The 15,675-nt window shown below is 34.2% G+C and overlaps 1 protein-coding gene across 4 annotated transcripts in view; it reads left to right on the top strand.

Moving 5' to 3' along the window:
• MTX2 (metaxin 2) overlaps window positions 1-15,675 on the top strand; it is a 62,393-nt gene that overhangs the window by 37,744 nt on the left and 8,974 nt on the right. For all 4 annotated transcript variants that reach the window (XM_058300603.2, XM_071216244.1, XM_058300604.2 and 1 more), the window contains 6 exons: window positions 5,082-5,154; window positions 9,338-9,414; window positions 10,675-10,767; window positions 11,280-11,318; window positions 11,706-11,831; window positions 13,294-13,370. In XM_058300603.2, the coding sequence (XP_058156586.1) occupies window positions 5,082-5,154; window positions 9,338-9,414; window positions 10,675-10,767; window positions 11,280-11,318; window positions 11,706-11,831; window positions 13,294-13,370 (485 nt within the window). The remainder of the gene's footprint in view (window positions 1-5,081; window positions 5,155-9,337; window positions 9,415-10,674; window positions 10,768-11,279; window positions 11,319-11,705; window positions 11,832-13,293; window positions 13,371-15,675) is intronic.

Here is a 15,675-nt window from a genome sequence, read left to right as displayed (position 1 = left end):
ATCTTAAGGTTTTCACTCCATTATATTGCTATATTTGATATGTATCATTTAAATTAGTTTGGAATAAAGTATCCAGGAAGAATAGCAGGTAAGTTATACTAAGTTAATTTTTATAATTAGAATTACATTTTTCTTTGGATTTATATAGGGATGAAAATATGAAGATTGCTATTTCAAAATTGGAACTAAGACGTGTTTCAAGTTGTATCATATGTGTTTTATTTGGAGTATTTTTGGGGATTGATAAGATACTTGTGACAGTACTATTTTGGGACCTCTGAGGTTTACTCCATTCTTCAAGAAAGAGGAGAAATACTATTTGAACCAAAGCCTGGTTTGGTTTTAGAGTTTTTATGTTCTTGAAGACAGTCTTCGTAATGTTTGGTTTTTGCATTCTTAATGTTTGAGTGAAAATTCTGTGTTTGTCACACCAAACTTGGTGTGTGAACTATAGATTAATTCAGAAAATTTCTTATAGTTTGGTGATGAAAAGTTATTGTAGTATTTACTGTAAAATTAATAAAATTAACCTTGGTCTGACCAGAATTATGCCATTAATTTTTTGAGGTCTGTGGTAAGTTGAATATTGTTAAATAGGTCAATTTTGTTTTTAAAAGATTTTTAAAAATTTATTTCTCCCCCATCCCTCCATTGTCTCCTTGCTGTGTCCATTTGCTCTGTGTTCTTCTGTGTCTGCTTATATTCTTATTAGGTGGCTCCAGAAACTGATCCTGGGACCTTCTGGAGTGGGAGAGAGGTGATCATTCTCTTGCGCCACCTCAGCTCCCTCGTCTGCTGTGTCTCTTATTATTTCTCCTCAGTGTATCTTTTTGTTGAGTCATCTTGCTGTGTCAGCTGTCCATGTGGGCCATTACTCCTGCGTGGGACAGCCCTCTGCGCAGGCCAGCAATCTGCCTGTGCCAGCTTGCCACACAGGCCAGCTTGCCTAAATCAGGAGACCCTGGGTATCGAATCCTGGACCTCCTATATGGTAGATAGGGGCCCAATTGCTTGAGCCATATCCACTTCCCTAAATCAGTCAAATTTGATCAGTTATTTTTTTGGTAAAGAAATTAAAAATATCACAGAACTGAGAAGCTTGGGTTTGATTCCAGAGCATTACAATTTGGCATAATTTTTTTTTAGTGAAATACAGCTTTTAAAAATATTGATTGATATTGTTACCATTATGCATGTAGTTTAGCAAAAGATACTGTATTATTTCTATAGTATTATAGTTATTAAGTAAAAACTGAATATTATTCATGCCTTTGAGATGTTATATTAAGCAGTTCTTTGACATTCTTTTTGTTCTCCCAAAGGCCACAATATCTTCTTAGTCGGTAATACTCTGCAGATGATTTCTTCTCCCATTTTATACAACATGAGCATTTCCTCATTTTTTTTGTCCCTTTCACTTATCAACTTGCAGTTATCTTCAGATTCCCAACCACTTCCCTTGCATTACAGTGGAAAAGTGTCTTGTTTCTTGACAAAACAAATTCCTCCATCTGTGCTCTTACTCTATCCCCTTTTACCTCCTTATGGGTCTTTTTTTATTAGTTATTTATTTCTTATATTTTCACTTCTCCACTGTTGTTGTTTTTTGTCTTGTTTTAATGCATTCAAATCTTCTCTATCATTACTACATATACATGTATAATAGAAGTTCCCTAGGTTGTTCAAGTAAGGAAATGGGTTGGGTTAAACAATGGGAATTTATTTGCTCATGGTTTCAGGCTGGGACAAACTCTAAATCTAGGATCATCAAGGCCATGCTTTCGTCCTGACGACCGTGGTGTTTTGGGGCTGGCTACTGACAATCCTTGGTTCTTAGCATATGGCAAGGCACATCGTGGCATCTCCTGATAACTACCGTCTCTTCCAGGTTCAATTGATTTCATCTGGCTGTTGCTTCTGTGGCTTTCTCTCCCTCTCTCTGAATTTTACTTGGCTTAATGATAGAATTGAGACCCATCCTGATTGAGGTGGGCCACACCTTAATAGAAGTAACAGTTTCAAACCACCACAGGAGTTGACCTTCTATTCCCTTCTTTTTTTTCTTTCAGCCAAGCTCTTTGAAAGAACTGTTTATACTTTTTCTCACTAATTCTTCCCCTTCTAGCAATCTGTATTTTGCCTAGTCTTCCATGTGATTTTGATGCATGCTGGTGTTTGAAAACCACTGTACTAATCTATACTTTCAGTCAATCAGAAAGCTCACTTTGGAATAAACTTTTAATATTTAGAGGACTGTTAGGTAGTTTGCGTGAACACTGACACAGAGGAATCAAATTTTGGGGTGAGGTGGTGTTTAAGCCTAGAAACAGTAATTGGTATATGAGTTAGGATTAAGTTTGGCTGCGAATGGCAGAAAACCCAAAATAGCAGTGGCTTAAAAGATAGTTTATTTCTCTTTCATATAAACATAGGCAGTCCAAGTTCAGTGACTATATGATCATCAAGGACCTTGGCTCCTTCACTGTAGTTGTTCTACCATCGCCATATTCCAGTCATAGTTCAGTTCACCTGCTGTAGCTATAGACATCCTTTTCACATTCTTTTTTTTTTTTTAAAGATATATTTATTTATTTCTCTCCCCTTCCCACCCCATCCCAGTTGTCTCTTCTCTGTGTCTATTTGCTGCGTCTGCTTTGTCCGCTTCTGTTGTTGTCAGCAGCACGGGAATCTGTGTTTCTTTTTGTTGTGTCAGCTCTCCGTGTGTGCAGCGCCATTCCTGGGCAGGCTGCACTTTCTTTTGCGCTGGGCGGCTCTCCTTATGGGGCGCACTCCTTGAGTGTGGGGCTCCCCTACGCGGGGGCACCCCTGTGTGACAGGGCACTCCTTGCATGCATCAGCACTGCACATGGCCAGCTCCACATGGGTCAAGGAGGCCTGGGGTTTGAACCGTGGACCTCCCATGTGGTAGATGGACGCCCTAACCACTGGGCCAAGTCCGCTTCCCCCTTTTCACATTCTTGTCAGCAGGGAAGAGAAAAGAGGATTTCATACTTCCTTTTAAAGAAACTTACCAGGAGTTGCCAGAACTTTAAGTCCTATTGGCTAAAATTTAAACACTGGCCATACACAGCTACAAGGGAAACTGAGAAATAAAGTTTTTATTTCAGGAGGCCATGTATTCAGATATAATTAATGGGTTCCACCACTGTAGAGAAAAGGGAGCACAAATATGGGGGAATAATTTACAGCTTCTGTCATAATAAAATCTTGAGAACTTTGTCAGTCAGTAAATAACATCAAGTGCTTATTATAAGTAGTGCACTGTATTACATTAGCTGTGGGAAAATGAGGGGAGTGTTTTTTTTTAATTTAACAAATAGATCACAACAAAAAAATTTAAACCTACAGTGTGGCTTTCTAAGAGGTTACATTCACTTGGGAAGGTCAGGTATGCATATGTAAATTTACAGAACAATGCAGAAATCTTGAGAGTTTAAGAAGAGAGGGATCAGACTCAAGTAGGGCTTATTCTTAGAGGGAAGAGTTCTTAGAGGGCTGGAGTTTGGGAAAGACAGGATTGAAGAAGAAAATAGACATACTTTTGGGTAATGGCATTCTTTATGTACGATTAATCACTGTCCAATACTCTTAATACTTAAGACTTTTCAGAACTGATATCTAATCTACAAGTAAGGAAGGAATTTTAATAAGCCACCCTATTAGAAATCTCTGTTGAATGGGAATAGACTGTTTAGTCATAATCTTAATGATGTACAGTAAGTAATATTCATGTTTACTTATTAATTTATCTCAGCTTCCATTTGACTACTATTTATAATCATTCCTTTTTAAAAATTTTTTTTTAAAAATTTGTGGTAATTACAACCATTGTATCCTATGACCTCCCCAACTGAGTAAGTTAAAGAAAGGGACTCGGATGTGGCTCAAGCAATTGAGCTTCTGCCTATCAAATGGGAGGTCCCTGGTTTGCTTCCTGGTGCCTCCTGGAGAAGATGAGCTGGCTCAACAAGATGAGGCAACAAAGAGTCAAAGAGGAGAGATAATGAGAGACAAAACAAACCAGGGAGCTGAAGTGGCCCATGTGATTGAGCTCCTCTCTCTCCAACATGGGAGGTCCTGGGTTTGGTTCCTGGTGCCTCCTGGGGAGAGGGCAAGCAGACACATAGAGCACACAGCAAATGGACACAGAGAGCAGACAGTGACCACAAACAACAAGTGGGGGAGGGTGGATGATAAATAAATCTTAAAAAAACAACAACAGAAGAACATAGGTATAATAAATCTTGTGGGTGGAGAGTTAGACGGGGAACTTTGAGTACTATATAAAAGAGTGGAGAAAACCAGGTAGAAGCCATATGGGTTTGTCAGAGTTCACTGATGTCTTAAAAAATGTTTAAAGGTGAATTTGTATGATAGTTTAAAAAATTGTATTTTTTTCATTTAATATTATAATGTGGACATTTTTCCTTTTAATTGCATAACATTCTGTGGTTTGGATTTACATGTTCCCTTATTGTTAGGCATTTAAGTTAAACTTTTTTTGTTATTATAAACAAAATGAAAATATATTATTTAAGCCTTAAAAAAGCAAATCAGTGAGCATAGAAGCTACATGTTAGGATGGTGAATGAGTATTAATGGAGAGAATTTCAAAGTGCCCAAATAACATTTTGAGATTCTTTCCCTAAGAACAGAAAGACAATGATCTTATAAAGAACAGTGGAATCAACCAATAGCTTATAAAATTTGAACTTTAGTGATCAGTTAAAGAAAATTAAAACAATATGCATTGTCAAAGACTTATATAAACTAATACAGTAAAATATGTGTGGTTAATTTACATTCTCTTAAATATGTAGAAATATTTAAATTTCATTTTCCTGCTGGTGTCTAAGTCTTAATTGATTTTTAGTAATGAAATGACATTTCATTTTTGTTTGGAAAGCAAATTGTTCACTTTGAATCAATTTGTTCTTCCCCAGAAGAATGTTAATATATCAACTGTTACTTAAGTTTGGGGGAAAAAACTGAATAAAAAATTGTGTTCAAATACACATATGCTTTCAGTAGGTTTACTGTACTTTTCTTCTGGTTTACAGACCTTTTTGCAGATGTGTAATCTGCCTATCAAAGTGGTTTGTAGGGCAAATGCAGAATATATGTCTCCATCTGGTAAGTGAAATTTTTTTCTTTTCTGTTAATATTCTGTATTGTTAAAATTGCAGTGATAGTCCATATATATAAAAATATAACCCAGAAGTTAAAAAATGCCTATCCTTTCTAACCTTTGAAACTATTTTCTCATAGTTTTATAAAGTAACAGTTGCAACTTGACAGTTTTAGAATGGGCATGTTAAAATTAACTTGTTATAGATTTGAGTTAAAGTCATCACTTAAAATTTGTTTCTAATTCTTTCTTTTCTCTATGTTTTATTTTAACAGATCTTAGGATACTTTTTTTTTGGTCTTTATTTTTTAATGTTACATTCAAAAACTATGAGGTCCCCATATCCCTCCCTACCCCCCTCACCCCACTCCTCCCACAACAACAACCTCCTCCAACATCATGGACACTCACTGTACTCGGTGAACACATCTCTGAGCACTGCTGCACCACATGGTCAATGGTCGACATTTAAGTTTACACTCTCCCCCAGTCCACCCAGTGGGCCATGGGAGGACACACAATGTCTAGTACCCCCCGCAGTACCACTCAGGACAACTCCAAGTCCTGAAAATGCCCCCACATCATACCTCTTCTTCCCACTTCTCACCCCCAGCAGCCATCATGGCCACTTTCTCCACCTGAGTGCCACATTTGTTTCCATCACTGATCATAACAATTCCAGAATAGAGCATCAGCAAGTCCACTCCAATCCATACTCCACTCCTCCATTCTGTGGACACTGGGATGGCTATGTCCACTCTACCTCTATATCAAGAGGGTGCTTAGATTCCACCTGGATGATGGATCCAGTTCTCCTGTTTGCAGTTGTAGGCACTCTTGGCTCCCCTTAGGATACTTTTTATTCAACTTTCAGCTTTTCTCCCCATTTTTTATAAGTTTTACCTTTTCTGCAATGTCATATATTAGATTAAAGTACCCTTTTAAATACATATGGTTCAGATAACTTTTGACATGAAAATATAGTACCCCAAAGCTGTTAAATTAAATAAACATTAAATATAATTGATATGAATTATTATAATTACAGTTTTAATGGAGCAATAATAACGCATAGAGCCGTCCTTTAATGAATGAATCTGTTGCGTATAACCAGTCAGTATAAGTGTCTTACATTACTTTTTAATTTAATTTAATTTAATTTAATTTAATTTTATTTTATTTTATTTTATTTTATTTTATTTTATTTTATTTTATTTTATTTTATTTATTTCTCTCCCCTTCTCCCCCATTGTCTGCTCTCTATGCTCATTCGCTGTGTGCTCTTTGTCGGCTTGCATTGTCAGGCAGCACTGGGAAACTGCATCTCTTTTTTTGTTGCATCATCTTGCTGCGTTGGTGTCACTCCTAGGCAGCCTGCGATTTTTTTCACACGGGGTGTCTCTCCTTTCGGGGTGTGTTCCTTGCGTGTGGGGCTCCCCTAGCTGGGGGTGCCCCTGTGTGGCACGGCACTCCTTGCGCACAGCAGCACTGCGCGTGGGCCAGCTTACCACATGGGTCAGGAGGCCCTGGGTATCAAACCCTGGACCCTCCATATGGTAGGCGGATGCTCTATCAGTTGAGCCACGTCACCTTCCCATACTTTTTAGGGAGACCTTTATCTAGCTCTTCATTGTGATGATAACTTGGGGATGACTTGTATTAAACATTTTTCTTTTTTTTCATTTTAAGTTCATAAGGATGCTAATAATTGTCAAAAGATATCAAGACACCTTTCCCATACATACAGAACATTTTATATGAATGCCTTCTCTATAAGTTTATAGATATTCATTTAAAAAAAATTTTCCACAGAAGAATTTCTAGGCTTATAAGCATAAATATTTTAGATTCTTGGTCATTTATTGACTCATTTTTTGATGATTTTCTATATAGATATTATAAACTATTAAGTTCTGGCCAGATGAATTATATTCCTTTCTGTTAATCTTTTCCCTCTGTATAATCATGCAAAAAGAGTTTACACATTATCCATATTAGAAGATTAGTAAACTAATAATAAAGTTAAACTCTCCAGCAAATGAGGAGAAGCCAGGTAGTTTTTTCACCTGTTTCCTAAAATGACTATACTGTACTTAAAGACAAACAGATAAATATTACAGAGGACTACAATATGTACATAAACATGCATTCATACATTCATAGGAGTCTAACGTCTTAACGTTTCTGCTAAGGTTCTTAAATTTCATAATATCTCAAATTCTATTCCCTTTCATCATATTATTTAGAGTACTTGGGAGAATGTTTTAAATTTTATTTGCTGGTTTGATCTTGTTGCTGTAGATTTTTAGAGGAGAGAGCATCATGGAATAGTGAGAAGGCTGCTTGAGTTAGGAAATTTTTACTCTGGTCCTCCTGTGACTTTGTTACATTTTAACAATTTCCTTGGGACATTACACTTCTCTTCTCTGAGCCTCAGTGATTTCTTCTCTAATATGAGGCGGTTGGATTAGATGGCATCCAAGATCCTTTCTGTTTCTAACATTCTCTGAATTTATGAACTTGCTTTGGCAACATTTTCTTGCTTTCTTTAGAATTATAAAAATTCTAAATATGATTATTGTGCCTGAAATGAAAAATGGACCCTCCATTGTTTTTTTAATAGTAAGAATGATGTTTGATTGGTGACAGAGTTAGCTGTCTTACTGTGCTTTTGCTTGATAACCTGCAATAATATTATAACATTGTTGTATTTTAAGTCAGGTTAGTGACAGAAAATTTTATTATTCACTTATAATTTGTTATGTTCAACTTTTATATATCTTTTTATATTTAGAGATATGTAAGATGAGTACTCATAAACTACCCACACTGTTTCCCTGCTTTGGGATCTACAATATATCTTTAAAAAATGAATAAAATATAATCTCTTTCTTCCAAACACTCCATACTGGATGTTAGAGATGGGAAATACACTTTACTCTAAAAAGATCTTACCCCCAAAATACTCTTCAGTCTAGGTACTTATTCACGATAGCTTTCATTCTCAGACAATATTTAAAATCAGAGGACCTGCATTATTTTTAGCAATATGGTAGTTACATAGATTATATCTCAAGGTAAAAAACAATATGGCCTAATGCTTACCCAAAAATGGACTTTTTTTCTTTTTAATAAGATTTATAAAGCAATAGAAGAAAGGAATGCAGAATTCAATACTCTTACATTGGTAACATGGAAATGTTTTCTAAATATATCTACTGAGTTTGTTCCAAAAGACTTGTCTTTTGTCATGTATGTTATCCTGTGACTGCAGACCAAGCTTTTGTTGGTGCTATGCCCCTCATCCATTACCCTTAGGTTGACTGAGCCCAAGAGGAGTGACTATTGAATAGGAGCATGAAGAAGCCTGCTGTTAGTGTGAACTCTGTTTGAACTAGGTCTGACAGCAGGTTTCATCCTCTGGAATTTGGGGTAGACCGTATTATTTGGAGACTATTTTCTTCTCAATGTCTCTGATAATTTCATCAAGTATTAGTATGTATTAAAATGAAATACTAGTTTTCAGTGTCCACTTATTTAGAGAAGCCAGTTTGGTAAGCACACTGATTGTTCCTCATTAATACATGTGTTGGGAACATACTTTATATCATAAAGGACAAGGTAGTATAGCATGCCTTCAAAGACTCTTTTCTTAATTCCTGATATTTTGGAGTCAAAGACATTTATTGACGTACCATTATATGCTTAACATATTGACCTTAATTGGTATCAGAGATTTAAAATTTGAAGACATAAAAAGGTTTCTTAAATATATTTAAAAATATAGTGGTTTATTGTACTTTAAAGAGAAAGCTCAGTTAAATTTCTTTGAAATTTATCAGTGGTCATAAACCAATTCCTGGTTTAGTACTTGGATAATTATTATTCATTGCTGTGTAGTGATTTGTTACTCTGAGTTCTGAACAGGGAATATTGTATTTTTATTATATCCAAATGGAATCTCTAGAAATGAATCTACTTGTTCTTTTTTCTTTTAAGTCAATAATCAGTATATTTAAAAATTTATAGAATTTCACACCAACATATTTGACTCTAATTTTCTAATGTTACAGTTTTGTGAAATCTCTAGTTTGAGTATTAATAAAACATATTTCAGTTTTATATTAATACCCTTTTATTAGCACAAACTTTATGGAAAGTGTTTTCACACGTTTTTTTCCTCAATAGGTAAAGTACCTTTTATTCATGTGGGAAATCAAGTAGTATCAGAACTTGGTCCAATAGTCCAATTCGTTAAAGCCAAGGTAATAAAAAAGATATTAAATGCATTTAATCACACTTATTCCTAAAAAAGTCATTTATCATTCTTTAGCATGTCTTAATGTTTACATTGATTTTAACTAGTTTTCTAAAAATATCAATATAAACTACTGGAGAAATATTTCTAAAGTATACTTCTTTCCCCCTAATGTAAATCAGTGGTAGTTTGATCTTTCCAAAATGGTAGATAACTTTCTGTTTTATGCTTATGACAATTTTGGTCACAAATGAAAACTGTTAAGTTGTTATAAACTGTTAGGTTGTTATATCTTTGAGTAGGGAGAATAGGATATGTTTAGAAATTGACTGTGTTTATCTACTATTTGAATTATTCTACTTCTCATTTATTCAGTTTAGATTTTAATAGTTATCATGGTACAACCACCATTTCGGGAACATCCTTTCAGACCTTTCTCTATAAGTATATGGACAATATAGATAATACTATTATGTGTTATTTTGCAACCTGCCTTTTAAAATCATCAATATGTTTGGAAATTTTTCCATGTCAATGACATCCTTTAAACTTATTCTGTAATATTCTAGTGTATGGATGCATTATAATTTATTTATTCAGGCTTCTGGTAATGGTCATTTAGGTTGTTGCCACTTTTTTTGCTGTTATAATGAGTGCTAAGGTAAATATCTCATACATACACTTTTGTATATTTGATTATCTTCTCAGGAGAAATGTCTGAGTGATATTGTATTGTCATAGGGTATGCGCTGTTAAAATCTTTAAACAGATTGCCTGATTGAATTAAAAGGTATACCATTTTATGCATCCACCAGTACTAAAACGTATTAGAATCTAAAAATTAGTGTCTTTTGGTTACTGTTTTACTGATAATATTTTTTTTGTCCTTGACAACTTTTTAAGCAACATATGCTAATATTTTGACATTTCTTTTGTTACTAATAAGGCTAGTCTCTTAATTAAAAAAAAAACAAAAAACAAAGCTACTGACCATTCTATTTTCTTTTGTGTACTAATTGTAATGTCATTTTATCATTTGAAAGATACACTTTTATTATGAAAAAATGCTACGTATTTGTTTTGTAATGACAGCAGAGTATAAAATATGCTTTCATATAAAATATTTTTGTTTTAGGAAGTATTTTGGAAATTAATCCTGGACATTTATAGTGAAAACATTGACGTTATATTACTTGGTAGTAGGATAACTGAAAGTATTTGTATATTTAATATGATGCTCTTCTGTATTTTTTTAAATTCCCCTTAGGGCCATTCTCTTAGTGATGGACTGGGTGAAGTCCAAAAAGCAGAAATGAAAGCCTACATGGAATTAGTCAACAATATGCTGTTGACTGCAGAGGTATAAGATAAGATAATAGTGCTTGAAAATAACTTATCCCCTTTACACAATATATTCTTTCTTACATTTTATTTTAAAGTTATTGAAAAATGGCAAAATAGTCAAGCCATTCTAGGGCTAGGATGAGTACCCAAATTATTTGATCATTCCCTTTGAACAAATTTCCTAGCATTTTCATTCCTAAATTTTCAATTTGTAAAAAAGACCCACTCACTATTTTACTTTATTCTAGCCCACTTACTATTTTCTTTTGGCCTTCCGATGTTTATTTAAATAATGCCTGTAAGATGCTTTAGTGGTATTTAGAAATGTACTGTATGAATAAAAAATATTATTTTTATAAAGTATCACCATTAAATTTAAGATTCTGTGTAGCATTATTAGCCAAGGGAAAAAACTCATGTGTGACTTTTATGAAGTTGGCTTATAAAAAATTACCTTGGCAAGAAATAACTTCTTTGTCCATTTTCTTTTGTATTCTAAAGTTTTAGTGACTGTTCTTTTGTTCCTAGTTGTATCTTCAGTGGTGTGATGAAGCTACAGTAGGGGAGGTGAGTGGTTCTGCAGCATTTATCTTAATTAAAATTTAATGAGAAAACACTTTTGCTCAGAATTGCAAGTCCCTGCTCATAAATGAAACATTGTGGTTTATACCATTAGTGATATAGTTTTTCACTTACTTTAATTTTGCTTGCACATACATTTTAGGAAAGCTATGTGTCATTGTTTGTTATAACTGGTTGCAAAGTACATAAAAGTTTATATGTTTTTTAAGGAAATGGTTTAAAATTTTAATTTTTTTAGATTGCAAGCTATGTACTTTTTTCAGATTGTGCTATTTGTATTCTCTGCATATATATTTCCCTCAGAATTCTATTTGTAAAAGAGGCTTTGTTTTTTAGGAAGGACATGTTTTTAACAAATTCTTTTTGCTTTAGATCACTCATGCTAGGTATGGATCTCCTTACCCTTGGCCACTGAATCATATTTTGGCCTATCAGAAACAATGGGAAGTCAAGCGTAAGATGAAAGCTATTGGATGGGGTAACAAGACTCTGGACCAGGTCAGTTCAGGTGGAAATTGAATGCAGTTTTTATGCATTAAAAAAATTATTTCTTGTATTGACTCCCCTTTTAAAAAAAACTCTCAAATAATGTAAAATTAGCAAAACTTTGCTGTTATTTTCTCTGACATGATGTAGTTTTATTCACTTTATAGAAATCACACATGCTTATTGTAAAAAATATATATGTATAATACAGAAAAGTTCAAAGTGAGATAATTTCCTGAAATCCCACCACCGAGATTGCCACTGTTAACAATTTATAGAGCATTCTCCTGGATGTTTCTTAACATATTTCTTAAATGAGTTCCGGTTATACCTACTACTTTATAACCTGACTTTTTCCTCACATTAGAGGCATCTTCTATGTCAATAAATGTAGATTTGCAGCATCAGGGCTTTAAAAAAACTAAACAACCCTGTTAATACAGTGCTTAATGTTTCTATTTTTCTTTGGTCTTAAATTTACTGAAGTAGCAAAATTTAAAAGAAAACTATCTAGTCAGGGTCACGAATTTGAGTATCATTAATTTAGGTAATGTCTCTTTTTTTCCCAAGGTTGTACCTAATCCTAGCTAGCCACCTCACTGATGTGTGCCATTGACCACAAGGGGGATTCAATAAATGAATAGGGATGGAGTAAATAAAATCCATCACTCCTAGTGGGAAAACAACTGAAATGGTTTTACTCATGGTGGGTCAGCAATATCCTCTCTAAAGGAGATTTAAAAATACATATCTAATATATGTCATTTGAAATATATGAACATTTTTGCGGGGAGTGGAGTTTTTTGGTTTTTTTTTAAAGATTTATTTTTTAAAAATTAATTTCTCTCCCCTTCCCTACCGCCTGCCCCCAGTTGTCTGCTCTCTGTGTGCATGTGCTGTGTGTTCTTCTGTGACCGCTTCTATCCTTATCAGCGGCACTGGGAATCTACGTTTCTTTTTGTTGCGTCATCTTGCTGTGTCAGCTCTCCATGTGTGCAGCGCCGTTTTTGGGCAGGCTGCACTTTGTTTCGCTCTGGGCGGCTCTCCTTACCGGGCGCACTCCTTGCGCATGGGGCTCCCCTACGTGGGGGACACCCCTGCATGGCAGGGCACTCCTTGCGCGCATCAGCACTGCGCATGGGCCAGCTCCACATGGGTCAAGGAGGCCCATCGTTTAAACTGCGGACCTCCTATGTGGTAGGCAGACGCCCTATCCATTGGGCCAAGTTCGCTTCCTGATAATCCTTTTAAATAACTCAAATACAATTGCATTTAAAGGACATTCACTCTTTAGTTTTCTTCCAATTTCTTAGATAGAAAGTACTACTTATATATATGGTCTGTGGTCTGTTTGAAATATATTATAAAGGTTCCTCTACTCTATTTTTGTAAAATGTGATATAAGTTAAGTTTTAGTCACTTTTATAGTTTTGCTAATTTAATATTTTTCTTTGGGCTCTGCTTCCTATCTTAGGTCTTGGAAGATGTAGACCAGTGCTGTCAAGCTCTTTCTCAAAGACTGGGAACACAACTGTATTTCTTCAATAAGCAGTAAGAAATTTTAATTTTTTAGTTATTTTCTCATCTATATTATTGGATTTTATGAGAGAATTTTTTTTAATCAAGAAGAGACCATTAATAGTGAAATTATCATGTTTTAGCATAGGATTATTTTTCATGTAGCCTAGTAATTTAGATAGATAGAATATGTAAAATTGAATTATGATGATTTAATGAGTGTTTATTTATGAAAAGGCTTAACTGGTTTAAAATTCATTTTTGCTCTCATCAAATGTTTAACACTTCCTGGGAGTCAAGCACAGTGTTAGGTTCTGGGTGGCCAAGATTTCTAAGGTGCAGTCTTTGCCATTATGAATTTCTTTTAAAGACAGACATGTAAATCAGTCATAACTATATAGTATGATAAAGGAGGTAGTTCTAAAAGAGGTAGTTACAAACTATGAAATCATAACAAGATTTTAAACTTACAGAATACTATTAAAATATGAATATGCTGCTAGTATAGCTATAGTTGTCTATAACGAAAAGGAATAGAATTAAATGATAGAAGATGTCGGATGGACAAGTACTATCATGACTTTTACTTCTAAAAATTATTGAGAATATTTGTAAAGCATAGAAATGAATATAAAAGGTATATATACACATAGGCAAATTAATTCATTAAGACAGAATTTTTTGTGTTTGTAATATGGAGAAGAATCTCTAATGTAGGTAAAGACATTTTTACAGTTTTAATAGGTCATAATTAGCTGTCTGTTCTGTGAACCATAAATTAACATAAATTGGGCATAATTCGGCATAAATTAACATTTAATATCAATGATTTGCTTAGAAATGCCAATGTTTTCTTGGCTTTTTAATAAAAATTTCTTGCTTTTTAGATTAATAATCTTTAAAAATTTTTATTTGTTATTTATTACGTCTTCATAAACATATATGGCTATGATATAGCCATATCAAACATCTTTTGGTGGAGATATGCATAAAAACATTTTTTGGTAGTAAAAATGACTATAACAGTAGTTTAGAAATCTATAACATAAGTATGCTGTATATAACTGGTATTAAAATGAAATTCGGGGTCTTTTGATCTCTGAAGCAGAAAGGTCAGAAATTCAAACCATGAAATCCTGGTAGGTAGTATCTTTACAGCTATATTGCTGTTTCTAGTGATGTTTGCTTTGTACATTCTTTCTGTTTGTTTAGTCTCAAATGTTACTATTATGTAATCTTTTTTTTTTTCCTGGAGGTACTGGGGAATGAACCTTGTACAAGGGAAGCAGATGCTCAACTATTGAGCTACATCTGCTTCCCTGAGAGTTGTTTTTTTTTTTTTCCTATCTGGTTGCATCATCATCTTTTTGGTATGTTGCTTTGCCTTGCTGCCCGGGGGCTTGTGCCTCTCTGTAGGTCTGAGATGCCAAACCATGTCCTCCATATGGTAAATGGGAGCTCAATTGCTTGAGCCATGGCTCCTTCCCAAGAGTTGGTTTTTTTGTTTGCTTGTTTTGTTTTTTAGGAGGTGCTGGGGATCAGACCCAGGACCTTACCTTGCACATGGGAAGTAAGTGCTCAACCACTTGAGCTATATCCTCTCTCCTGTCTCTTCTTGATACAGGAATTCTTAAAAGTTGAAAAGCTCAGAAAGGGGTATGTTTTATTGTTTGAAGTGCATCTTTTTAAGAGTTGGCTTTGCTATTCATGCTGTCTTCAGGGGAGGCCAGGAACAAATAGATATAATTTACTTTTCATTTAAACTCAATGCAGAGAATTAATAACTGGAGATATTTGGTGTGTGATTTGGTGGATACCTTTTTCCTTCATAAAGAAACAATTATATTTAAACTTTAATGAAAAAATTTAGAATTGAGACTAGGTACAAAAAAAAAGTTAATAACTGGAGATATTTGGCATGTGATTTGGTGGATACCTTTTTCCTTCATGACGAATAACTGGAGATACTTGGCATGTGATTTGGTGGATATCTTTTTCCTTCATAAGGAAACAATTATATTTAAACTTTAATGAAAAAATTAAAAATTGAGACCATGTACAAAACTGAAGGCTTCTGAGGAACAGTATAATTGATATTAAGATGTAGGTTTTTAAAATCTTTCATCTTAAAGAAGACTTAGATAATATTCTCTCTTGGCTAGCAAATAATTATGATTTAATAATGGATATCATTTTTAATTGAATCTCTATCCAGTAGCTTAATTAATATTAGAATGCAAATGGACTACATTTATAAAAAAGTAATTCATATTTTTACTTTGTTGTGACAAATTTTTCTCTTTCTTTTAATCAGTAGCAGGAGTCCTTGCTTTGTGAG

The sequence above is a fragment of the Dasypus novemcinctus genome, chromosome 7 (assembly GCF_030445035.2).
Source record: "Dasypus novemcinctus isolate mDasNov1 chromosome 7, mDasNov1.1.hap2, whole genome shotgun sequence".
Lineage (NCBI taxonomy): Eukaryota > Metazoa > Chordata > Mammalia > Cingulata > Dasypodidae > Dasypus > Dasypus novemcinctus.
The sequence above is the reverse complement of the archived record's forward strand: the minus strand, read 5'-3'. Positions and strand labels throughout refer to the sequence as shown.